The sequence below is a fragment of the Mugil cephalus genome, chromosome 4 (genome assembly GCF_022458985.1).
Source record: "Mugil cephalus isolate CIBA_MC_2020 chromosome 4, CIBA_Mcephalus_1.1, whole genome shotgun sequence".
Classification (NCBI taxonomy): Eukaryota; Metazoa; Chordata; class Actinopteri; order Mugiliformes; family Mugilidae; genus Mugil; species Mugil cephalus.
The window spans coordinates 6,007,736-6,019,296 of record NC_061773.1 but is presented as its reverse complement, the minus strand read 5'-3'; the positions used below and the strand labels follow the sequence as shown (position 1 = coordinate 6,019,296).

The following is an 11,561-nucleotide window of genomic DNA, read 5'->3' as shown; positions in this document are numbered from 1 at the left end:
CTTTTCTCGGCTTCTGTTACCAAGGTCATGAAGTTTGAACCTCAGTGTTTATGAAATTCGAGGCAATGTGCTTGTCACATGACGCATCACATTACTACTTAAAAGCATCCTATTGAGTTTTTAAGCTGTGTGCATGAATGCAACCGTATCTGTAAAAACATACTGGTTGTTGAGTTCATGAAAAACACTGCATTAACCGTCAGATCAGTGAAACTGACTTGAATCGTTTGAACTCCCACTGACCCAGCCCTGGTAATTCATTATTAAACACAGTCCTACTAAATGGGGATTTGCCTACATCCATCGTCACACCTGGTGCAGTCTGAACATTTCTTAACTCCCTGTCTTTCTTTAATTTAAATTTAAATGATACATGACTTTTTTCACACCGAAGCACGAGTAGAAACTATAAAGAATAGAAGAGCAAAGGACGAGGAAAATGTAAGATCATAGACACGCAAACAGACCCAGTGAAAGCACTGAGGAGTCGTGTTTTGATCTTCAGCATGTCTGTGTGTGTTTGTGTGCACACTGTTATGCAGCTGTCTGTGGAGAGTTGACACAGAAAGCATATGTAAAGCGCACAGCGATAAACCAGACAGTGCAGCACAGCTGAAACATCACAGTCTAACTGCATGATAATATATTCATGACTTCCCTCCCTCAATTCTCCTCATGTATATATCCCCGCAGCTATTCTGTGCATATACTGAGCATGTTTGCTTTATTCGGTGTATATGCTCAAAGAATGAAGTGTAAGGGAAGTTGGGATTGTTTTTCACAGTGATTTGTTTCATGAACTCAAGTTCATGTGATTCAGCTCCATATCCCTCTTCTGTGTTCAGGTCGTGTTTAGTCATCAACAATAAGCCTGATGTTCAACTGCATTTCCTCTAAAAAAAAAAAAAAAAGAAGCTGTTTTTTCAGAAGGAAAGTGACACACCCACCCACATATCCACGCACTCACACACACACACACACACACACACACACACACACACACACACACACACACACACACACACGCTCAGAGCTTCTCCAGAGTTAGCTGAGGATCTCTTTGAAATATTTAAATGCTGGGAGCGTTTTTAATGTGAGATTGATGGAATAGGGTCAGTGTCAGCACTGCAGCTACTATACAGCCGTCTCAGACAGGACTTCACGCTCAGGAAGCGATGACGCTCGACATTTTCACATGGAATGAGTTTACATCTGGGGAGAGTGGCCATTTAAGATGCTTATGATAACATAATTTTTTTCGTGTGTGATTTCTGCATAGAGTGCAGAGACATGCAATGATTAACACTTCTAGGTGTAATAGGGGCATCACATGTTTCTTTTTTTTTTTTGTAAAAATCCTTGAAGACTTCCATGCCGTCCCACATGCTTAATACATTCATGTCCCCATCTCGACAGTAATCCTCCAGTGAATTTAAGGTGACAACCCTTCAGGTCCGGTAGACACATTCATATTTTCATTTCATCAGTAAAATGAAAAGCATCGTGATATAATCTTTTAGACATACCCAGTATTGCATGGAGTCAAATCCTGATGTTATGGGTTTACATCTTTGCATAGTCCAGATAAGTCATCAAAAAAAAAAAAAAAGTCTTATTACTTCATCACCTCATGTTGTGTGTTGTGGTAGGTGGGGGCCTCATGACAACCACTAGATTTATGCTTGTCTCTTCCCTCCTACAGTTTTCAGGGTAGAGAGAGGAGATGATGCCAGAAAAAGATTCATTAATAATGCAAGGAGAGGCTGGAGCCTCACCACTTTAGTATGACGGAAAAAAAAACAACACAAAAAAAAACACCTACATCTGTTGGACCAGCGCAATCCTCTCTTCAGCTGGAGAATACCATTTATCCAACCGGGGCACACAACAGTGGAAGAGTTGCAGTATATTTAGCTTATTGTGCATACAGCAGACACATTTGTCTGATGAATTTTGGAGCGAGACGATGGATCAAATGCAGTGTGAAAATAGGAAGAGCTCGTCACTGCAGTTTTCTTCTCAGTCATCGTGGTGAAGCACTGCCCTCTGTTGGCCGAACCATCAAAGGCCGTTCAAAGTGATCTGGTTTATTGCATCAAGATAGCAAACGTCATTTTGTGTGAATTTTAGATAAAACATCACTATTAATTTCATAAACAGATAACAAGAAGACGATGAGAAATCACGTTCGACTGGTTACAGCATCGCTTGAAATGCTTGTGCTTAGCAGGCATCAACAAGGAGACACACCCGGCTCAATGGTAGTAGAAAAGCCAGTGTAAACAACGCTTATATTAATTGCAAAGTTGGTTTTTCATTGTCTCTGGAAGCTGCATCAGCACACACAGACCCAGGATCCTAAACCTGAAGCATCCAAATCCAGAATTTATAAATAATGCATGAAAATAGAGCCTATATCTATCTCGATGAACTGTTCTTAAATAAATGAAATGGACTGGATGAAACAGATTACAAGGCATTCAGGTTGGTGTAGGACTGTCCCCCTTTCACGCGAACGCTCTTTGTTTTCTCTTAAATATAGGACACAGGTTTAAAAAAAATAATAATAACCCACACATTTCCACTTCAGAGTCAGCCTGGTTTTGTGATATAACTTATCGCATTACGCCAGCAGTGAAACTCCTCTTTAACAAACCAAACCATTACACCTTCAGTAAGACAAGTACCTGTAAATAATCTTCCAGCGACGTGTTTTGAGGGGTAGCTAGATTGCTGTCAGGCTTTTCTTGGCCGCGGATCTGACAAAAGGCTGGATGAAACTCTGAAACTGCTACAGGACTGTCTGTGGCGGCTGTTACTGCCAACACAGTGTTTTACTGTTGCTAAAAGGATCACAGGGGGGAAAAAAAAGGACAACGTCTGCACTTCACACAGCAGCTTGTTGAAATTACTGGGGTGTTTGGAATTATTCATCAAGCTACCAATTCCAGGGAACGCTGATGGACACTCACTGCAGGTAAGTGCATTTAGTGAAGCAGTGTTTAAGTAGAGTTCAAGTGGTCTACTTGAACTTAACTAGAGCAGGCCTCTATCAATTTTAATGCTCCTTTATCCTTCCACTCTGCTGCTGCATGTCAGAGGAAATAGCTAGGGCTACTTTTCAGATGTATGTCACAATCAAAATCCACAGCTTATATCTCAATATCAACATTCACTATCTGATAACTTACTAACAAAAAATTATTCTTGCAAGTACATCTGAATAGTTCTTCAGTCAGTGCTGAGAAGTGTGTGTTTTGTTTGTAGACTAGAAAACAAGCAGGCCGGGTTAGAGCTGATGCAACAGTACTGAAAAAGAAAATCTTCTTTCAGCTTAGGTGATTCACCAACAACCTCTGGCTCTATTTCATGTGTGGTGTAACTATACACATAACACCCCACTGAATCGTTACACTGGTGATTTCCTGTTATGCCTGACCCTGAAAACAGTGAAACAAGGACTTTCCTGGCATGCTGAGAGCTCCTCGCATCAAGACCTGGATGTTGCAACTCAGACCCAGTATCTGGAATCGTTATTTTAAATCAACACAGCACCGTTAGCTCATTCAAATGAAATCTATTCCTAACCTAATTTTAGGTCGTATTGTATTTGCAAATGAGCCTTATGGCACTTTTTCAGCTGAGAGATACAGAAAAAAAAAATGAAAAAGGAAAAGTATTTTTATCCCGGGCAAAACTGGAGAGGGGCTTTCATGTCTCTTCTTGTCAAGGTGGCTGCATCAACCTCCATTTTTGCACCAGTTTAATGTTCCTGTCAACCTGCAGCTTGAGCAAATCGGGGTTGAAAAGAGCCCCCGTGACGTCTTTCCTTCCCTACGCTGGGTATCAGTGACTTTCAGAAGTGATTCTGAGAGATTTCAGATCACTTGAGTCTGGCATTTCCTTTCACCTCACAGCAGGCAGCCATTCTGTGTCATGTAGACCTCTGGCAACACCAAACATAAAAATCCCGCCTGGGGGGAATGAACCCATCAAAGTCACTTCCTCTTTTTAATAACTTCTCAAGACAGATGTTTAATGAAGTCATTATTCTCAGCGTTTTAATCCTGAATTGGCTGCTGCTCTTGTTGTCCGATTACTTTCAAGCATCCCATGGCTCATTTACTCCTGTGTAGAGTATTCCAATAATCCATCCAAGGTTTTCTTTTTCATTTCAAGTCCATGTCAACCGCAAACCACTGTCAGTGTCGTACCTACGATGGCTTGAAATTAAGTCTCACAGCTGACTTAGCCACATGGAAAAATAAATAATGTTCAGATGTTTGGTTTTTTTTGCTCATGTTCATTTCTGGTAATTAACAGTCGGCAAAGCATAACACACTTCAGGAAAATATATCTCGAGAATACACATTAATAAAAGGCTGGCATGCAAAGCTGCTGTTATATTATTAAATCGGTTTAATTTATGCAGTATGATGTCACTTATGTGATGTGATTCTCCTCTTTTGTCCTCTTTAATTAGATTTTCTAATACTGATTTAGCTTTGGATTGTTTCACTTTAAAGTCTTAAATGATTTATTGTATATTTATCCTCTTGCTTTATTGTGCATTACATCTTTTAATTATTACTTTTATCTACTTTTGTCTGCGTTTGTTGCTGTCTCATCTCCCATTGCACTACGTGTGTTTGAAATTTCTTTTAAAAGTGTTTAACAGTGTTATGAGGATACTGCAACACATGCACACATGTGAATAATGTAAGTGGGAACCAAACTCCAGTGTAAAAATCTGTTTCCATTAATTCCCCTCTATTACTCTTGTTATATTTGTTCTTGCTGCCATATTGTGAAATCAGTTCACGGTGAGTAAGTACTATTTGCAAGTTAGCTGAGATATGAAATTTTCTCAAAGGCTGCGTAGGCATCATTATTTCTCGGACACTGCAGTGCAGATGTACTGTCTATGATATCACCTGATATAATATTCATTCAGTGACACTCGTTTCATTACTGCTTAAAAATAAATCTGCAATACAGATTTGTCACCAAAAGAGGTCAGCATGCTACTTTTTATAGGAGGTGCATGCGGCCTGAACATCAGCGGATCATTAGAATATAATAAAACATCCATCAGTGATAACAATCCACATCCAGATATAATCCCTAGTTCTGTTAAATACACCAATGTTTTTAAGATCAGATTAACTGGAAGGTGCTTCAAGTAATGCTTTATTCATACTGAACATTTCAGTTACCACGACAACCCATGTTTTGATGAGGAAACCAGCTGCAGAAAAGAGTGTTAAATTCAGTTAATTCCCTTACAACACCATGTCCGCAAAATCATATTAAGATGAAAAGAGGAACTAATTACTCCATTTGTGGAGCTTTTCAGTCAATTAGAGGCTGAAAGACAACAAACAGACAAATAACACATAATGTATTTGCCTTATGATGATTGCAGGTACCCCTGTGATAAAATATCCAAATGCACAGCATCTGATAAGACTAAAGTGGTACAATATGTCATGGTAATGCAAGTTCAAAGGTGTGTGTTTAAACAGCCACCAGATTTAGTCCAGAGAAATAATGAATGGGATGAAAACGCCGCTCAACATTTGCATTTGTTTCATGTTTCCAGTGTACCCGTATTTTGAAAAAGATGTTTTCAGAGTGAGGTGTCTCCATATGTTAACCCAAAGGGAATTAATATTCCAGTGCACATCATACAATTACAAACCTGTACATAGTTTATATATTATCATTTGTGAATAAATGTGGAGTTACAGAACATCTCAGACTCCTCCTTGGGGATGGCGCCTCCTTGTCAGCCCTCCTCTCTGCTGGAGGAGTCGCTCTGGTTTTTCCTGTCTATATCAGTGCCATTTCAACCTGATGACTAAAGCTGCCAGCACCGTGCGGAGTTGGGCTCTTTCATTTTTAAATGTGTATGGTTATATTTGCTCCGGTAAGATTAATTTCTGTGTTTTTTCCTCTTCTGTTTGCTTATAATGAATTCTGCTGCTGTTTAGTTGTAATGCATATTAAATTATAAATAGCAGTGTGAGTCACGTTACGATAAAATTTAATTCTTTGAATAGGAGCAGTATGCTACTGTTGAAAAGTTAGAAATACTGGCACACATTAAGAATCTTATTTGTTACAGTATAATTATGTTGCAAGTTAAAGATATATAAAGACGAAACACAGATAGACTCCAGAGGTGCATGTACAAACTAAACCTCCCTGTACTGCTGTGGCCTCCCTCCAGTGCACAGTGAGCGGCTCCGTTAGTTGTCTTCCAACCTTTCAATTATTCAGGTTTTGTTTTCAGTCCATTTATAAATCTTAATAATCAAGCACGTAATTTATTGATGTCTATACATTATGCAGGAGGCTGCAACTCAGATGAGTTGCCTGCTTCTTGAGAACCCAAATAAATGAGCTGCCAGTTGATCACTTCATGATGTTTGTTTTGTTTTCTTCTCTCATAGATTTTTGCCATTTGTGCCTTTGCAACATGTGGAGGATACTATGGTCATCTCCAGGTTAAAGTGGACTGTGCAGACAGGAGGCAGAGCAACCTCAGCATCAACATTGATTTTGGCTATCCTTTCAGGTGCAGTAGTTGCATATGTTTTCTTATACAATCACGGCCGACCACCAACCTTTTAACTCATTAGTCTCATAAGATAATTAGATTAGGAAAATTCAGTAAAGTATCTGACAATGAATTGTCATATTTTGTTTTAGATAATTTCATGCCGTTTTCAGAAGTGATTGATTTCCTTACCGGCCTGTCCCCACCAATCATCTGTGGGTATTTCAAGAGGACACAGAGAGAGTTTAAAACCCTGCACAGCTGTACTCCATCATGCTGTCAGGCTCCGAACAAAGGAGCTGTCCTGTCCTGAAGCCTGCTAAATTTAAGACAGTTAAGCAGGAAGCTGACTCGATTTAAAATACCCAAGTCGGCATCATTATACGCAATTGTATCTGAAGTTCTATCCATCAAGACTCAATCTCAGGTGCTCTCTTGTTACAGCACTTTGCCTCTTTAACTTAACAGTGTGTGACTGGAAGTAGAACGGTATCTTTCTTTGTGACCGTTAGTGAAGCTCTACTGAACATGAGACAGGGCTGTTTCTTCTTGTCAGTCTTCTTGCTATCTTAAACATTATACTCTTTAACAAAGAGATTAAAATATATTACTTTATGTTTCACGTTGCTCAGCAAGAATTTGGCATCATCCACGAATGAAAAGAAACTGCAGCTGGATACAAAACCTTGTGCCAAAAACAGATGAAAAGTTTAATTTTAGAACATTTAAATAATGAAAGTGTGGCCGAGGGCATGCATTGTTTAATCTTTGTTGATGCACAATGGAGCGAATAGTTTTGAGGTTCAGCTTTCAGTTGTGCACACATAGTTAGAAAGACTAAATTTAGCTTGATCTGAGTGTCTTCCATGTCCCTCCATATCCTGGGAATGCTGTAGAGGAAACTGTGTTTCTGATGCCAATTTACCCACCTCCAAGCTGTGTGAAGGAGGAAAATTTACATGAGGAGGTCAAGGCTCCAGCTGTACTTATAGTATATGGAACAGCTTTATCTTGCTCAGCATGTCACATTCATATCCTGGGGACCAATTTTAGACTGCTTCACTTGTGGTTGTGAACTCTATGGCTTTTTTCAGCTGCAGTGTGGTCGACCAACTCCATGTTTCTGAGTCACTGTCAGAGATGACCAATTAATATCAATAACAATAATTTATACAGTGCTGATCACACACAGGAAACTCGGATTCATTTGTGGACACAGTAGTGTGTACAGTAGGAGCAGTGGCATGCAATTTTGAGGCTAAATGCTTGCTCAGGGAACCTCGTCCTCCATGGATGCCAGAGGGGGTTAACAACATGTGACTTCTCTAATAACCGCTGACCCCAAAAACCAAGGACTTATGCTTCCACCTGGTTTCGAACGAGGGACCTTTCGCACATGAGGCAAACGTGACAACCACTACATGACAGAAGCTGTAGTGTAGTTGACTAGGCCTACTTTAGGCTTGGATTCAGAGTTATAGTCTCTGATATAAGTGCCACAATTAAGTTGATGGTTTCCATGTTAAGTGCTGCACCATATTTGAGTGTGCGTGCAATTTGAAGGCGGTGGTCCTGCAGCATTTTCTTATTGTTGTCTGGAGTCTGTTTTAATCCTTTACTTATCTCAAGCTGATACCTTGCTCCCACCCCGTGGAGACAAATGTCAAGCAACAGACCCCACACCCATACTACAAGATTACTAAACAATTAAGTCAATAATGACACACCTCAACTAAATACATAATTAATATACAATAATGTGTAGAGGATTAAAAAAAGAAAAGAATTTGACCTCTGAGACTTGCTTTGCTTTTTGCTGACAGAGTTGCAAATGGCTTTCTACTCCAAAGGTTCTTCCACTATTCTTACAGCTACTTCTTTAAATATTGTTGAAAATGTTCTTACACACACACGAGAAAACGTCTTATTTTCAATTCAGCACCTCAAGGTTTCTAAAGTGTCTTTGTTGGACCTTTCGTTTTTTGGGGCCATGCCCACTAATGAAACTGGGTCCAAAGCACCAGTAAACAATGGGAGGCTAAGGTACTATGTGTCCCGCAGAGTGAATCACTTTAAATGTCCCATTTTGTGTCAGCTTGTTTGTTCCATTCTCTGAAAACCACCTATTTCTGTTCTGTAGATTACAGCAAGTGCATTTCAAGGCCCCCTTGTGTGAGGGGAAGAGAGAAGAGGTTCTTTTCCTGGATGGTGACATCTCCTCTGCACCTCAGTTTTTTGTGACTGTGGGGGTTTTTGCTTTCCTGTACTCACTGCTCGCAACAATTGTCTATGTCTTCTACCAGAACAAGTACCTGAAGAACAACAGAGGCCCACTTGTGGTCAGTGAGTTTTGACCTTCAACACACTCTCCTCTACGATTCTACTTTTGATTTGGTATAGAGTGATGTGTTTTCTATTATGTAACACTGTCTGTGGATTCTCCCTTTATGTCTCTCTCTGTCCTGAGCAGGATTTTGTTGTTACCGTTGTCTTCTCCTTAATGTGGCTGGTCAGCAGTTGTTGTTGGGCCAAAGCTCTTCATGATATCAAGACAGCCACCAACCCAACACAGGTGCTTCTTCTCATCTCTGCCTGCAGAGCTCAGGAGAACAAATGTACGGCCACACAGGAGCCTTTCTGGTCTCGCCTTAATACATCTGCGGTAGGTATTCAGTCAACAAATGACACATTATGCGACCCAAACAAGTAATTTACACGTCTCTTTTCTACTTCCAGATTTTTGGGTTTGTTAATGTTGTCCTCTGGGTTGGGAATATTTGGTTTGTCTTCAAGGAGACAGGATGGTACAAAACTGGTCAGCGATACCCAACTCGTAGTGCTTCCGGGAAACGTTCAAGTGAAATGCGACAGCGGCTCTACAGCGAGAGCAGCTTCGACCAGCCAGAGGAGAGTTACGGCCCCTATAGACAAGACAGTTTCAGTCAGTCACAGGGGGAGTTTGGGCAGCAGCTCCAGAGACAAGCTAGCATCAACCAGTCACAAGTAAGCTTTAGCTTACCACAAACATATCTTGGTAAACCGGTAATCTATGAGAGAGAGAATACAGTAGCTTCTCAAGGGCCAATGATATTTGTAAATGAGATGTGAGTTGGATGTTCACAGTGAACTGAACATTTCTGTAACTTGCAAATGGTTTGCCATGAATAGTATTCATGATGTTGCTTGATTTCTTTGATTTGTATATTTCAACATTTGTATTTTTAGTTGTTCTCTTGAAAAGGTCGGTGTGGTCAATAAAAATTATGTCCTAGCAATTGAGGACACAGTTACAATGAGGACAGTGCAGAGAGGCATGCTATTGTATTCATTCATCTAAGTCCACTTTTCTAACATTAAATACATCAATCAGCCTTGGAACATAAGGGAATTTGATGGCACCTGAGTAAAAACAATGTAAATACTATGCTCATTATTCTTGTGAAACTATTAAATCTGTCCGCAACCAACTGTTAACACCTTGGTTACAACATGAAAGGAAGAGGAATCTTAATAACAACAACAATAATAATAATATATTTTATTTATATGGCGCCTTTCAGGTCACCCAAGGTCACCTAAAGAATATTTGTCTCAAAGCCTTGACGTTTATCACTTTATTGGAGGCAGGATGAACTTAAAGTAGCAATCTTTGGAGGCAGATATGGCAATAAATGATGAATGCAAGTGTGTTTTTGGACCTTGTTTCTCACAGACCCAATTAGTGGTGCATTAGTCTATTTTATCTATCTATTTTAATCTCGTACATAATGTGCGTGCTACTACACAGATAAGACATACGCTATCCCTCAGGTGGTTCTTCACCCGGCTCTGTTTACCTACTTCTTCTGCGACTGGCTTTCTTGGATGTTTTTGTTCTGGTGTCACACGTCACCGCAGTGGTTGTGGAGCATGCGAGCACGCGTTGACCAGTTAAATGTTTGTTTTAGCGTACACATGCCGGAAAAAAACGATTTCCAATTGCATTATCTGAGTGTCTTAATCGGATAAAGAGAACTCCGAAGTTTAGTTGAAGTAACGTGTTTGCATGCACTTAAATCGGATTAAGGCAATAATTCTTTTTTTTTTTTTACATGCATGTAAACGTACTGACTATGTAGGCACCATGAAATATAGAGAAACATATTCATGTTGTGGTGGTTTGGACCTCAGAACTAATTTATTTAAGTGTACCATACATATATCAATATATTTAAATACATTATCTTAAACCACGCTCCACTATGGTCTTAGAAATACACTAGCGTGCCAACACAAAGGAAAGGTGTAATACTGGAGTTCCCGTGATAAATATTTAATGTTTGATTGTATAATTGATTGCCTTTGTCATTATTAATTAATTTCCTGATATTATTAACTATGTAGCACCCCAGTGTCTTCATTTGAACCTTATGATTAATATTTTAATGGGTAATGAGTATTGTTTCAATGGACTTTCATATATGTTATTATTTTAAATCATGTGTGTTTTCTGTGTAAATGTATAGGTAATATAATTTTATTATGCTTGTGTTTGTACTTTAATGCCTGTACACCCATGTTTCATACTAAGACAATGACTCATAATTGTAATGTGTAATATGTTGCTCATGTAATCCGTCTCTCTCTTGTACAGTAATTTGAGGGTGTATCTAATCTGTTAAAGATATGTTAGATATGACTCCATTTCTGCTTTAAAGTTGAGTTTTCTTGTTTTGTTATAGCCATTTTCCTCTGCATATTCTGTCTGTGATATGTTTTACTGACTGACTTTAAAGTGTATGTGAATATCCACTGGTGCAGTTGTTACCGTTTTATTTGTTTCTCATGTGGTGAGAGACATCTTCATTTCTGTAGGAAAGAAACAAAAGCAGACTGCGAAGTGAGGAGATACTGAAAAGGAAATGTGGGAAATCTGCATAAGGAATCACTAATGCATTCTGACTGTTATGGAGACACCAGCATACATTAAAGCAAGCTTCACACTGTGTATCAGGATTAT

General features: G+C 39.3%; 1 protein-coding gene across 1 annotated transcript; it reads left to right on the top strand.

Moving 5' to 3' along the window:
- Window positions 1-5,849: 5,849 nt before the first annotated feature.
- Window positions 5,850-11,353, top strand: synprb (synaptoporin b). Its single transcript, XM_047583437.1, has 5 exons — window positions 5,850-5,929; window positions 6,456-6,580; window positions 8,703-8,901; window positions 9,033-9,224; window positions 9,299-11,353. Exons 1-5 carry the CDS (start codon window positions 5,906-5,908, stop codon window positions 9,668-9,670), a joined length of 912 nt encoding a protein of 303 aa, XP_047439393.1. The 5' UTR covers window positions 5,850-5,905; the 3' UTR covers window positions 9,671-11,353.
- Window positions 11,354-11,561: the final 208 nt, after the last annotated feature.

Coding starts and splice junctions, on each gene's coding strand:
- synprb (XM_047583437.1), top strand. CDS start 5,906: ATGTGTATGGTTATATTTGCTCCG. Junction 5,930..6,455: donor GTATGGTTATATTTGCTCCG/GTAAGATTAATT, acceptor CTTCTCTCATAG/ATTTTTGCCATTTGTGCCTT. Junction 6,581..8,702: donor GATTTTGGCTATCCTTTCAG/GTGCAGTAGTTG, acceptor TCTGTTCTGTAG/ATTACAGCAAGTGCATTTCA.